The 15,875-nt window shown below is 34.5% G+C and overlaps 1 protein-coding gene across 1 annotated transcript in view; it reads right to left on the reverse strand.

The window, feature by feature from the left end:
* Nucleotides 1-15,875, reverse strand: part of CEP128 (centrosomal protein 128kDa) — a 414,369-nt gene that overhangs the window by 295,281 nt on the left and 103,213 nt on the right. Inside the window, exon 11 of the mRNA XM_012656064.1 lies at nucleotides 2,969-3,319. Within this exon, the coding sequence (XP_012511518.1) occupies nucleotides 2,969-3,319 (351 nt within the window). The remainder of the gene's footprint in view (nucleotides 1-2,968; nucleotides 3,320-15,875) is intronic.

Here is a 15,875-nt window from a genome sequence, read left to right on the forward strand (position 1 = left end):
ATATGATAGGACTGTATACACACCTAAAAAGTGGTACACTTTAGCACTTACCCTTCTTACTTTCAACCATTAAAAAATTCAGATTTTATAAGACAGCATCTACTACATTTAACACTCTTTTTTTCTCAGCAGGAGTGAAATACACAGAAGCAATTTAAGATTCTTGAAGTCAAATACTATCAAGCAAAAAGCTCGATACATGGGCAAGCCAATTATTCTGCCAATATATCAAGGGGGAAAATAATGAAAACCTAGGAAGCATTCCCATTATCCATGTTAAAAAAGAATATGAAAAAATTTGGAAACATTCAGAAAAGCATATACTATGATCAGTGTTCAAGTTCAAATTTTTTCCTTTATCATTTTCAAAGCATATATAAAGACCAGTGATTTCAAACAGCACTTTAGAAGAAAAAGAGAAATAAAAAATATCACAATTTACAACTAGATTATTTTTATCAACAGGGTTTTAGGTCTCCCAGTGTGTGTTCATCTACACATCCCTAAAGTAGATCATGATTCCCTGATGTAAATATCCATGTGATTATCTGTTAAGGATACGTATACAATCTGATCTTTGCTTCCTGTTAATAAAAGTATACAATCTGATCTTTGTTTTGTTCTGCAATGATATGCTATTTGTTTGATATTATATATCCTTCAGTAATGAAGTAGCTTTGTAATATATGTATCTGATAATCTTACTGAGATTTCAGAAATGAGTAAAGCAGGGGAGAAAAGCAATTTTTAAGAGAATAAAAGCCTTTTGACTTTCAATATATTTTTAAGTGGCAAATCTTAAAATAGAAAATAAACTACACTAGAAAAAGAGAAACGGAAGTAGGCACAAAACCTTTTGCAAAAACAAAGACTGCATCATTTGAACATATAAAATAACTCAACAAGGCTATTTATTAAATTATTTAGTATTTAAACTACAATATGTTATATTTGTAAACCAGTATCACTTTTATTTTAATACATACTTCCAAATACACCTTGGAGTCACTTTTTAAAAATAATTAACCCTATAAAACAAACAGGGAGTAGACAGTATTCCTAATGCCGTAAGGTAATTTTGTGATTTTATTAAGAATTAACTATCCCTTAGAGGTAATATTCAACAGTATATTTAAAGTATATTTAAAAATATACTTTTTTTCCAAAATTATTTACCATGTATTTCCACATCACAGATTTACCGGACACTTGAATATGTAGTAAAACATTTCTTTCCCTTTTTTCCTTGATTAACCATTGCTCTAACTACAACATGCTGCATTAATTTTTAAGGCTTTTAAAGGAGAAATTACAATGCCTGCTGTGATAATTGTGATAATACCCTAACTGTGGCAATCACTTTAAAACTACTTCTTTGCTTATCATTAGTGATGCTAAGTGATAAAAATAATTATATCAGCAATATTCTGAGAAATGATTGTTTAACGATTTTTAATATTCTAAAAACTCGATCTACAAAACTCTCAGCACCATGGATTAGGATACTGTCTGATGACATGGACCCTTCTAAATTTCCTCTAATTAATTAAAACCCCCAGGTGATTATCAATAAATCAATTCCCTCAACCACTCTTCTCTCTAGCTACTTCCCTTACAGCCAGGCTCATTGAACCAGTTGCCACATCAGGCTGACAACAGAATAATCAAGGTAGAGCAATTTCCAGGGATCAAATCAGTTCAGATTCGAGTCTGAAAGCTTTAGAACTGCTTTACCTCAGGGCAACCAGCCACCCAGTATGTGTCAGATGGGTTAAAAAGAAAAGCAATCCACAGTAAGTGCAAAGTGATCACTTCCTTCATCTTCTTATATGTCCAAGAAATTCATATGTAAAAGATAAAGTATCTTCTGCATGACAGCTCATCTGAAATAAGCATCTGTCACTCTTAAATGCCAAAAATTGATTTTATAAATATAATGCCCTACATTTTGTTTTCTTTTGAAAGAAAATCAACTTATCCAAATAATCATTCTTCTGGAATGTTCAGAGTTCTTGACAAGTGACAAATGACAAAGCACAAATGATAAACCAAGACTAAACATAGATAAAAATCAATCATGACTTTCCTGCTTATTATCTTATAAACATCTGGGTTTAATTCAACCCAAAGACATATCAGTTGAGAATCAACACAGGAGTGTAAAATCCATTTAAAGTAACTGATTATACAAGAGAAAAAAATGATGTGAAATGCATACATAGATCAGTGAAATGCTTTTTGTTGTCAAAAGTGCATAAAAGCAAAGTCTTGAAGAGGATAACACTGCTGAGTTAGTAAGAGTCAGCGTCATTCATTTAACTAAGCCCATCATACCTGCTGCCAGACAATGGCCCAGTCGTAACTACTGCATTTTTTTTTTTTGAGACAGAGTCTCACTCTGTTGCCCGGGCTAGAGTGCCGTGGAGTCAGCCTAGCTCACAGCAACCTCAAACTCCTGACCTTGAGCGATCCACCCGCCTCGGCCTCCCAGAGTGGTAGGATTACAGGCGTGAGCCACCGTGCCCCCGCCACTCACTACTGCATTTTTTAAATGCTTCTTTCTAATCAATACTTAAGTATAGCTATACAAATAAATGATTTAAAAACACATGCACTGGGAAGAAAATCATGTGATGTTAAGGAAGATTTAGTAATTTTCTTCCATTTGAATATTAGAATAATAAAGAGTAATTCAATTTAGGGAACTTAAAGCTAAACTGGGGCAAGGGGTGGATCTATTTCAAGGACCAACTCTTAAAAGCCACAGAATGTTAAACTATTAAAAAAGGTTTTAAAAAATAAAAAACTAACTTTTTTACCGTGAAATAGCCAAGACATAAAGACTCTTCTATCAAGGACATGTCAACAGATTTTATGTACCTATGGCACTCAAATGTTTGTTCAAAGGATGGATAAATGAACTATTGGTTACAGTGAAAATCATTCCTTAAGAATTTGGTTTTAATACCTGATTATTCTTGTCTGACAATTGTTCAAGAGTTTCAGATTGTTTTTCCAACGCTCTCTCTAATTTCTTATGCTTAAGCTTCCACTGCCTAATGGATTCTTGAGCTTTCTGTTTCAGGTCTTCTCTCCTCTTCTCCGCCTCCTCTCTCAGGGCCTCTGACTGCTGTAACTCACTGAGGTACTGCTCAGCCTGCTTGGTTGCATCCTCGGCATGGTGAGTCAGCTCTGAGATCTGAAGGTCAGCATGCTTACGCTCGGCCTCATGTGTGTCAAAGTGATTCTGGATCTCCTTAAGTTGATCCAACATCTGCAGTTGTTGTTTTTCCCTCTTCTCCAATTCACGTGTTAAATTCTGGGAATAAAGCATGTGAAACATTAGGAACATATTCTTGTCAAAATTGGACGTATAACATATCATCAAGCAAGAATGTCTAATGCCACTGAAATGGAATCATCGGCATTAAATTTCATTAGCCATCAATCTAGAAAATATGAGTTCTTTTCTGTGTATTTTATAATCTCATTAGTTGGGAATAATTTTTTATAGAAATATTACCTCATTATAGACTATTTTATTATCCAAAAAGGGAAAATATGTATATTTCCAATTGACTGTCACTAAAATCGAAGGCATGATTGAGAAAAACAGTGTGCACTATTTTAGTAAAAACCTAGTGTTTTGTCCAGCTGAAGAAATATCAATATTTTAAAATTTGTCAGATTATCAGAGATCTATTAGCAGCAATCATATGTAACATTTCACTTTCTGGCAGCACATAAAATTTTATTACAATAAAATAAAAATCAGCAACAATAAAATGACAGAAACATAAAGAACACTATATTAAGTTCCCAGTATTTATAGACTGATTATTTCCAGCTAAACCAACATAATGCTATAAGTTGAAGCATTTATCTCAAGCTGACATGAATCATTATATCTATAGTATAGATTTTTAAATAAACTTAATTTAATTTTATTTGGAATATTTCTCTAATCAAGAAAAAAAACACTTAAACCTTTAGATCCCCTAAAACAAGAGTGGCCATTAATATTTTTGGAAATTACACTAAATCATCATGATTAATAAATATTTTGAGATCAAGTAAATATTTTAAGTTAAAAATAGAGAATATTGCTTTTATACATTTTATACAAATAATATTATAATCATTAACATTAAACTTTGTAAGAAAGTGACAAATTCAGAAATTAAGTGCTTAAGACATGTCACATAAACTGTTTCTCCAAAGCCTTAGTTTTCAAATACTTAGGGGTAACAAAAGTAACATAAAAAGGTCATGTGTCAAAATAAGAATGGGCTCAAGGGGCTAAGATGACACTGTGAGTTGAATAAATAATGAGTATCATCCGTACTAAGACATTGACTAATGAACAGACTAGAAACATTTACCAAGTTCCTCTGGACCCAACAGCAGAATTTTCAGATCCAGATTCCATTAGCCATGATCTGTGGCTCAAATAAAGTTAAATATAATTTCTCTCATGATTAAAGTCATGGTTTGACATTATGGCAAAAATTCTAAATCATGCCTCAAAAGCAAGCTTCGCTTTCCGAGCAACAAGATTACTTACATTTGTGCAATTTGCTAAATTCAATACATCCTGGAAGAGACTTCATCTACCCAAACAAAATAGTAAATTGAGAGCCGTGCACTTGTTTGTGTGGAAAATTCTAAAATGATATCAGAAAATCTTCAGAATTGTGGTTTACCTTTTGCCCTTATTCTAAAAATTTTATCAATACTCCAGAAATCAACTTTACTAACAAGCATAATCAAATGATTCCACATCAAAAGAGAGGTGGAACTGATTTTTTTTTTTCAGCAAATACTTGGAGAGGGGATGGTTATACCTACTATTCATCAGGCATATGGTTTATAGAAAGATTAATAAGACATGGCTTCAATACCAAAAATCTAACAATTTAATTAGGGGGGAGTATTTAAGAGCTAAATTGCTAAAACATGATGGAGAGTTACCTGAAGGGGTCTATATTCAATACATTGTGGCTGGAGAGGGTCTCTCTTTGGAGGTGATGTATAAGCTGAGATTTAAATGAAAAGGAGGAGCTACCAATAATAATAAAACAACTATGACTATTATGGAAACTTAGTGAGTACCTGAGTTGCACCAGGGATTAAACAAATTCTTCATATGAATTACCTTATTCGATCCCAACAAAAAACTAAAATAAGACACTATTATTATCCCTATTTTAGTAGAAAGTAACCAACACTTGCTGTAGTTAATAACTCATCCAAGATCTCATACTTAATACGTCAGAACATGGGGATTTGGCCCTAGATAATCTGATTCCAGAGTCCATGTTTTCAACCCTTTGCTAAACTTTCTTATTCTCAGATGACCCTAACGCGGTGCCTCTTCAGCCATTCCCACGGTTCCTCCTTTGAAGCAAGAGGTTCCTCACCACCGGTGCCCCTGCAGCCCCCACCTCTGGCTTTAACTGTCAATCTAACCAGTTCTTTCACTCCTTTCCTTCTGCTAAACCTGTTCTTCATTGTCAAGGAGATGACCATTCCTTTGACTTTCCTGTTGCTGGCTTTCTAACCCAATCACCATATTTTTTCACTTTAGCCACTCTCTTGCTTACATTTCAAACTCCTTTCTCAGTTTGTTCAACCCCGGAATTTTAACAACAAAACCACCAACTCTAAGTGAACTAAAAAAATTCCTAATTCCTATGTCAGCTTATTAAGTCCTCTAAGGAAAATCACACCATAGTACCAGTTGATGTAAACACACATGGAGAGCCAGCTCATTAGCACCCAGAAAGTTCTCCATATGCTTCTTTCTACCCAGCTCACACAATGGCTATTCCAAAATGTCTCATCTCTGACCCTACCATCTTTTCCTTCAGTTTTAGCATGTTATATAGTTCTTCCTTTAGAAGTAAAATTGAGGCAGTTAATGCAGGACACCCCAAAAATGTCCTACTCATACCATCCTGAAATTTATCAATGGTGATGCTCTCCTCCTTTCCTCTTGGGCAAATTAGCCTATCTTTGCTATTTCCTTCCATATCCATCAAGGGCTTCACTATATCAATCATGTGCTTTATTCCATGTCTTGAACCTCTCTTTTCATTCTGGATCATTCTGTTCTACTTCTCCCATCTTAAAAAATAAAAGTAATGATTTTTTTAAAAAATGAAAAACAAAACAAACAAAAAACTTTACTCAATCCTACATTATCATCTAACCAGTACTGTCTACTCTTCTTGCTTTTAAGCCAAGCTCTTAGAAAGAGTAGTCTACACTTAATGCCCCTACAATCTGGTTTCCATCCCTATCATACAATAAATAAAATGGCTCTCACCAAGATCTCCAAAGATCACCTACAGTCAAATACAAAGGACTCTTTAAAAATCTTTTCTCACCTAGTTTCCTTGTGGCATATGACACTGGTGATTATCTCTTGATCATTCTTAAGTCTCTCTTCTTCCTTAACTTTCATAACACATTTTACTAGTTCTCCATTTTCTTCCTTTTCTTTCCTGAGTCTCTTCTACCACTCAGCTTTTAAATACAGATAACTCTACTAGGTTTTAAGCATCATCCCACCTATCCTTGGTAGATAAGTAAGTACATAGGTAGACAGAGATGTAAGTGATTCCTAAGTTCAGAAGCCAGACTGAACTCCCAAACTCCAGACTTTTAAATATCTAATTGCATAATGACTTTCTACACTTAGATATCCTATAGGCATCTTAAATTTAGCATGTCAAAAAAGTGAACTTGGCCAGGTGCAGCACTGGGTAATGCCTGTAATCTCAGCACTTTGGGAGGCTAAGGCAGGAGGATTGCTTGAGGCCAGGAGAAACCAAGCTGGGCAACATAGTGAGATTCTGCCTCACCAAAAACACAAAAAAGTGAACTTATCTGATGCCCAACGCCTAACAAAAAGATAGTTCTACTAAAATGGCAGTAAAGTTTCTCTTTGATTAGGGAGGATAGCAAGGGGATGGATTGTATATTTAAATAGTGAGAAGATCTAAAATAACCACAGTAAAGAAAGAGGAAATAAACAAGAGATAGATGTTTAAAAGATAACAAACAGAAATAAGGTTCCAGTTAGATAGGCTCGAATTTATAAAGGACCCAAGAGTATACAAAATTCTCTGTATTTCTACGGCAACTCATTTGAACCCAGAAGCAAAATAAGTTCAGTGCTATTTATTCATCTGTAATTACAGAGCAACAACAACAGGCACAGGATTAACATGGGCGAGCCTGGAGCTTCAGAATGTAAACTCTTTTGTTCTCACATTTAAAAATTGCAGATTTTCATATTAACCTATTACACACAATGCACTTAAAATAATATTTGGAAACACTGTCATTGATTCGGTATGATTGTAAATGAACAGAAAAGGGTGTGGTTCTCACTACTGACAGGAAACCAGGTTTGAATTTGAGTTGGATGAGCAGCACCACCTCCGACTGCCCTCAGCCTGGAAATTCTCAGTATACTGCTTTGCTCCTGGCAGTCTGTATTCTTCTCCAGGTAAAATTTATCATAGAATTCCTTTCTATATTTTTCTGCTAAGGATCCTATTCAGCCATTGTTTTGGCATTTTAATCCATCTTCCTCAAATAACCAATCAGAAAAATATGATTGTATTAAACATTTCTCCCACATCAATCAAAGGATTATACTATAGATCTCTCATAACAATTCCTCACGGACACACTCTCTCACTCGCATGCTCAGACATACATAAACAGACATATAGAGAGCACACAAGTGTAAAAACACATCATTAATCCATATATAAATGCTGTCAGGCTATTAGTAATTTTATAATTCCTAATTATAAAATTAGTAAATTTCAAGGCATAAATAGTAAATATTATCTTCTGAATGCACTATTAATACATGAAATGCTAAATGAAAAGCATTTTTCCTATTTATTCCATTATGATGATTTTCAGTCCTATTATTACTATTATATATTCCTGCAGACATCTTCTACACTGAAGAATTTTTTATATTTAGATTGTGTGAAATTACCTCAGCCACTGAAGCAGGATGGTTAAATTTCACATGACTTAATTAAGTCCATTATGTGTTTCTCACTATATAAGCACTGTCAAAAAAGAGAATAATCCAAGAACATAGAAACATCCTTTTTACCAAGAATTCATTCCCATACATTGCCAAAAGGTTTATAAAAGCTGCAACTAAATCTAAAACTTTACCCATGTGAATTCCATTTCTTTTCTCTTTCTTTCAAGGGGGGAAAATGGTGATGGATTGTTGTGTCGAGGGTCTCAGATTTGGTGATAGCTAGAAGGAGTCACAAGACGCAGCATAGTATAATCATAATTATGCTAAGATTTATTAAAGTGAAAAGATACAGAGCAAAATTAGCAAAAGGAAAAGCACACGAGGCGAAGTACAGTGGAAACCAGGGGCACTTCCGAGGGTCCTCTCCCAGTGGAGTTACACGGGACGTGCTCAATTCCTTCAGCGCTGTCTCCCGGGAAAGCTCATTAGAGACTTAGTGTCCAAGGTGTTGAAGAGGGGCTGGGCACTTGGGCACCGTCTGCCTAGTATCTACCAAAATTCTAGACTCCCAGATGGAAAGTAGATGTTGAACATAAACTACGTTTTTGTATAAACAGTCTAGGCACAGTAAGCTATCCTTACTATCATTATTATCCTTATTATCATTAGGGGAAAGTGTCATCTCAGTGTAAACAACTGTTTATCATTCACGTTCTCAGATGCCAGGCAAAGGCCTACCTTACCAGCAGGCCTTCTAGAGATAGCTGTCTCAGGCCTACTTCACTCACTCTTTTCTGCCCAGTAATATAGTGGCCAAATAGACAGAAAGGAATAGAAGATAATAAGTCCTAAACAAGTCCTTAATTAAAAAACAATTAACTACAAATAATACCTGTAAAACAATGCATTTAGAAGACAGTAGAAAAGAACTCTCTCCCTTTAAAATTGATTGGCGTTGATTACCATTGGCTCCCTTTCTAATTTCTGCAGTAGTACTATTGAAATTCTAAGAAGACTATACAGCCTACTCATATGAATAAGACATTAAGATGAAGATAAAAATGAAAAGCGATGTTCTATAAAGAAAAAATCACTAGTGTAGATAAGGTCCACCATAAAATCCAACTCTAACTGATTACACATCTAAGATCATAATTTTGCATATGTTGATTATAAACGGATATTTATTAATCTGAAATTACAAAAGTAGAAAAAATGGACAAGGTAGGAAAGTAATGGAGCAAGTTCGTAGAATAAAGGTATCAACTCTAACATATAAAAATCTCTCCACCCACCTTTTTCCTATTTCTCATATTCATGAATAAGAATTACTAAGCCTGCATTTAAAACATTTTCCATGAGGGCTTAAAAGGACATAAAGATGATCACAGTGACTTCAACAATGATTATTATTTCACTGATGTGACTAAAATACAATAGAATGCAATTTATCCTCCACTCATACTTGACAGTCAATGTACACAAGAGATTGGACACCTCAGTGAACATTTAAAAACATACATCAAAAATTGAAAATCTGCCCCAAATAAGCCAGGGTACTCTAAATAATGTATATTTTAAATAAACATATTCATCTACAGTATTTATGTACTTCCTGTGAAAATTTATAAGGGCAAATGAGAAAATAGCCAGATTGCAATGATTCAAAAGTAACATCTCTAGGGAGACAGTGGCTTATCTTGGAAAGAGCATGAGTCACACAGATTTGTGTTCTAATCCCAGCTCTCTCTCCCTATGACCTTAGAAGGTTGTCTACCCTTTGTGAACCAAAGCAATCTCATTTATAAAATGGACTCAATAACACCTGCCTCTCAGAGGAATGATAATCTACATGAGATCATTTAGATAAGGCACACAAAGAGTGATTGACACATTTTAGGAACTCAATAAAAGGAAGTTTTGATATCTGACTAGAGACAATGTTAGAACTACAGATATAATCCAGTGTCTACATTTTAGAGATGAGGAAATAGAGGAAATCGGGAAGAGTGATCAATCCAAGATAAGGTAGGTAGTGTTTGGCAGAGAAATGACTAGCCACAGGTCCCTAATAGTCAATCCAACATTGATTCCACTTCACTATGTTCATGACTTGGATACTAGCCAAGCCACTTCTTTAATAACTAAGTTGCCATGTTCCTTCCAAAGACAGAAGGAAATCCTGAATAGAAATTATATAATCTCTGATGCGTAAATGTTCCTGAAACTTTTTTGAAACTGAGATAGGAAAATACAGGATAAGGTTGACTTGGGTTCTAACAAAGCCAGGCATAGATGACCCATTCCCTTCTACGTTCAAGACACTAGGCTAGGCACTGAGGAAAGTACTTGTGAGAAATACTGATTGGGGCAAACGTCATTGAGCAGGAGGGAAGTGGATATCACGCTTAGCTAGTAGAAACAGGATTTAAGTTAGTAGAATCAAGAGAAAAAATTCTGCTCAGCAAGCCCTCAGAAAGGAAGAGAGATAATAAAATAAGGGGTAACAGGCAAACTAAAATGTGAAAAAGAGAAAAGATTTGGAAACTGATGGAAAGGAAATGAGTATTCATGACCCAAAAAAAGCATGGGCAAGAGATTTCACCACTAGTGGCTGTTTAGGGCGAATAATGGTTCAAGAAGGCTAAAATGAGAGTGGAAAGTAAAGTCAGAAACTGAGTTGAAGGGATGGTGAAATCCAGTTTAGTTTTCAAAGGTTTTCCAGCAAGGAAATAACATGATCAGATATACGCTTGAGGAAGATTAATCACCAAAAGACATTATGCTAACACTAAGATATTAAAATACTACGGCAACACTAAAAACAATTGAAGATCATCCTTTTAAAGCAAGAATGGACTTTTAGAACCAATTCTTTTCTCATCTGAATTCAATTTCAGCAATCAAATTCAGTGGAGGTAGCTTATCATAGATAAAAACAAACTGTGGCATTTGAGAGACTGGAAAAGAAAAAAAAAAAACACTTGTCGATTTTTCTGCAGAAAATGCAGATATGTTTCTATTCAATCCAATAAACATTTACTGCACTCAGCAATATCCTAGTTGATGAGACACAAAGTTGAATAAGATGGAATGGTTCTACGTTCTACTACTCCAGAGAACCGTACAGCCTAACAGGGAAGACAGATACGTAACAATTATTTTTAATAAAATGATGTATATGAGCAATTCTTTCTTCTTTATTTCAAGTCCTGCCTTTCTTCCCAATTTATGCTGCCTAGTGCTTTTATCTGATTATATGGTGTTTTCTAACAGTGGTGCTTTCTTTAATATAAGAATTTTGAGCTAACGAAATTAGGTGGTGACTAAGGAAGCAAAAAAAGGTAATTCAACAGTTGCTACTGAAAGTATTTAAGAGAAAGAGAAGGGAAAGAAAGGGAGGGACAGGAAAAGAGAGACAGAAACAGAGGAAAAAATGAATTTTCCTACCAGTCAATCCCGGAACTCAAACAACTCCCAACACCACTAAGAGTGCATAGCACCCCTGCCCTTTGTTTTCTTTCAGTGTCTTCTTTCAAGATCAAAGTGCTCTTAACACTGGTGTTAGTAAGGGAAAAGGGCTTAAAAAGCCAATGGGGAATAGGGAAAAGATAAGTTAATCTGATCAGCAAGACACCACTCCCAAATATTCACAAATCTTTGTAAGAATTCAAAGTAAAAGTATGGTCCCAACATAAGGAGCAAGCCAAATGGAAATATAATCAATTTGTAAAGCCTCTACTTACTGCTGTAAAGCTACCAAAGAGAAAACGTCACTTGTTCAATTTTCCCAAACAGTATCAGAATATCTGAGAAAGCCCCTTCTAAATTTTAAGACAAAAAATTAACTATTTTATTTTAATATTTATATAACTAGCTTGATAGTTATAGATACATCAAATGTATGATACAATAGGTGTAGATTTATATTTATATATATTTAAACACACATATATAGACTGTTTAGTATACTAGAATAACATGCATATGGCAAAATTATGTGTTTATATTATACCCATTTTATAGAAGAATAATTTTTAAATTTTAATTATTATAGAGATGAAGAGTTTTTATAACTTTGTATTAATGACAAATTGATTTTAAGTGTTTTAGTTACAAATCCTTGGAGAGAACACAATTCTTAATTACAATATTTCTCATCTAAAAATATACAAACCAAAATAGAATGATCTGTTTCACAATACAGTTTCTAGAATCCCAGTACAGTGAAAAGTAGCAACTTTCTGAATGTACTAAAATGCTAACACTGAAACAAAAATGATGGTTCAAACATAGGCTTATAAAGCCCCTTCTTTCCAAGGGCAAAAATAGCAACATTAAAGCTAATAAATGATACACAAGCCTCAAGTAGAATAGCATTTGAAATATAATTCAATTAATTATCCCTAATACTCACCCTGTGATCAAAGATGAAACTAATCCCTGCCCAATATATGACTCACTTAAAGCAGGGACAAAATGAAAACATTGACTGAAAAGAACAGGGATGTTCTATCCAAAATGGGATGTAAATATCCCAGACAGCAAGGAAAATGGCTGATTCAAGTACAAGAAAAAATATTCAAATTGTATTCATATTTTTGTATTTGTTGAAATTAAACTCTCTTCCAGCATGCTGGAACATTTCACAGTTTCCATGTGACCAGTTAATTGCACTTAGAGATGATTTAGTTTTAGCTAAACTAAGATGGACAAGAGGCTTTTTTAAAAAATCTCTGCAAAGAAACTGCAGATTGAATATACCATTACTGATGTACAGGTATGTATTCGTAAATGTGATACTGGGATTAACATGAATTCAACCAACATTCACTGAGTGCCAACTATGGACATAAGGCTAGGTTCACAGGCTATGACAAATGCAAGGCAAGGTCCTGTTTCTCAACTGAAAAAAAACAAACCTGATTACTGGCACTGTTATGTATGACCAATAGCATTCAGCCCCCATTGGTGCCTCCCTCTAATATACTCTTCTGTTTTATGGAGGCTGCAAAACTGACTGCTTAGCACTCGCTGGAGCTAGGGTTTGGGGTACGAATTAGGATCTATTAGTTAGATGCAATGTAGAGAGATTTGGAATGTGGAAGTGAGGCAGGGACCATATTCTTGCTAATTCTGGCACTTTGCTACTGGCCAGCAAGGTCATAGCGCCATGATTTATCTTGTTCTGTAGTGTATCTTCCCCTTTATGCTAGGCAAGAGGTCTCTGCAGCAGCAGCTTCCCAATCCTTATTAGAAGCTTAGGCAGGGCCAGGTCTGCCAATGATATTATAAACATCTATTGCCTAAAATACCTACAGCAGTTCTAGTTTCTGCACTAAACTCTAAGGGATATTATAAAGTTTTGCCTTTATTAAATAAACAGAAGAACTAACAGATTTAATAGGATTTCACCTGAAATTCTCAGATTCTCAATTAAGCCATGGCCCACTCACCTCTGTTGGGAAATTAGTTTGACATATTCTTGCATGTCTTGATGAACTCATTCATTTCAGTATAATTTGGGTGTTTTATGAACTGATACTGAGAGGACAACTAATCAATTTTCCAGTCAGGAGAACTTAGGAAAGTCTCTTTGAATAAAAGAACTCAAATCAATCAAACAAATCCGGGAATACCGAAATATACCTACATGAAGCTAAATTAGGCCATCACTCATTGAGACTATACTGTTTAAAACTTTTTTAAAAAAGTATCGATTGGGCCGGGCACGGTGGCTCACGCCTATAGTCCTAGCACTCTGGGAGGCCGAGGCGGGCGGATTGTTTGAGCTCAGGAGTTCGAAACCAGCCTGCACAAGAGCAAGATCCCATCTCTACTAAAAATGGAAAGAAATTAATCGGACAACTAAAAATACATAGAAAAAATTAGCCGGGCATGGTGGCGTATGCCTGTAGTCCCAGCTACTCGGGGGGCTGAGGCAGGAGGATCGCTTGAGCCCAGGAGTTTGAGGTTGCTGTGAGCTAGGATGATGCCACGACACTCTAGCCCGGGCAAAAAGAGTGAGACTCTGTCTCAAAAAAAAAAAGCATTGATTGGTTGAAAGTAAAATCCTTAAAATCTGTGAGTCGAAATGTTTTTTAGCTCAAGCAAAATACATACTAACAATCTTTAAAAATTGATTCAAATTCTTAATGAGTAAGGAAGCAGACATAAAACATCAGGGGCTATAGTAATAATCACGTCACAAATATTCTCCCTTTGAAAACATTACCTTCTATCTTTTCTATCACTCTAATTTTGACCATATATCCATTATCATTTTCTTTTTGCCAAATGTAGCAGAGATACACAAAGGACATTAATACCAAATAATAGGTTCCTCACTCTTCGTGATTAAAAATAATTATTTCTCCACAAATTCTATGAGAACATATCTGCTTCGTACAACTACTTGTACTTTTTAATGAAACATGACACTAAAGCTTAAGTACAAAAAATAATGTTCGATTAATTAAATACATTCATCTCTTTGGGAAGAAATAAAATATTAACTTCTGTTTCATTATCTGTGACATTCACTACATGGAAGATTTTAAATATACATTTCTTTGAAGTATTTACTTAAAACACGAGGGGCATATAATTAACATCTCGGCCCCAGTAACACACTAGGGAAATTCTGCCCCTAGCACACATATCTCAAAGTATATTTGTGTTTTCTTAGTTTTTCTCACACTCTATTAGACTGATAATTTTAGCTATGCAACTCTGATGTTTTAATAAAGCAGGCACTTTAGGAGAAGAAAATGTGACTATAAATAGGATAAAACTGTTCTGCTTTAGGCGGATTGGTATTTAGGAATGCTTTTAACTGAGATAGCTTGTGGTATAACCTGGCTATATGTTTGCTATGAAATACAATGGGTCAAATCAGGTATCCATAAAAGACATACACCTGTATTGATGTGGCAGCAGAGAGGACTAACATAAATTACATAGTTCAACTAAAAATATATATTATTCCTAATTATATGACAAATATTGAAGAAGAGAAACTAAATGTAACATAACACCTAATATTATTGCCTTACATCAGTATGGAGTGTTACTATTTCAAAGAGAACACACACATTATCTTACATGACAGAATAATCCTGTGTGCTTGGAGGAAATCAATTTTTCTATTTTAGATGTGAGGAGGAAACAAAAGCTAAGGAGGGCTAAATGAGATGAGACTACTTCTTTGTTTTTTAAAAATAATTATCATTTCAAACAAATATAATAATCCCTTTTTTGACTCCAGTAGTCATAGAAAGAGATGGCTTTGGGGGATGTTTCTTTAATCAGTCCCTCAATAAAATACATCAACATTTCCCACTCAATATTCAAATAGTCACAGTAAAATCAGTGTACTTTCTATGCCAGTGAGAATTCAAGACATGTCTCCCAACTCAATTTCACATCATCCAATCACATTGCAACCTGTTAATTTCTACCTACATTTAAATTAAAATTAAGTAAAATTAACAATTAAAGAATTCAGGAGCACTGACTTCACTGCAAGTACTCAGTAGGTACATATCACTAACCTATATTGTACAGCACAGATATGAAACATCTCCATCATTGCTGAAAGTGCTATTGGACAGCGCCAATTTAGAGCTTGTTATATAATAAATAGAGCTACTATAATAGCTTGATATTACTTATAATTTTCATCTCCTTTGTATCTCTAGGTAGAACTCCTTTCTCATTCCTAATGTTGATCGTAGACATTGTTTATAATTTAAAAAATAAATTGGATAATTTTTTTTTTCCACTTGTGATTCACGTTTTTGGTGTTCTAGCTAAGAAATCTTTTGTTGAAAAGATTTTTCATTTAGAAGTAATT

This window comes from Propithecus coquereli, unplaced genomic scaffold (genome assembly GCF_000956105.1).
Source record: "Propithecus coquereli isolate 6110/MARCELLA unplaced genomic scaffold, Pcoq_1.0 Scaffold5, whole genome shotgun sequence".
Lineage (NCBI taxonomy): Eukaryota > Metazoa > Chordata > Mammalia > Primates > Indriidae > Propithecus > Propithecus coquereli.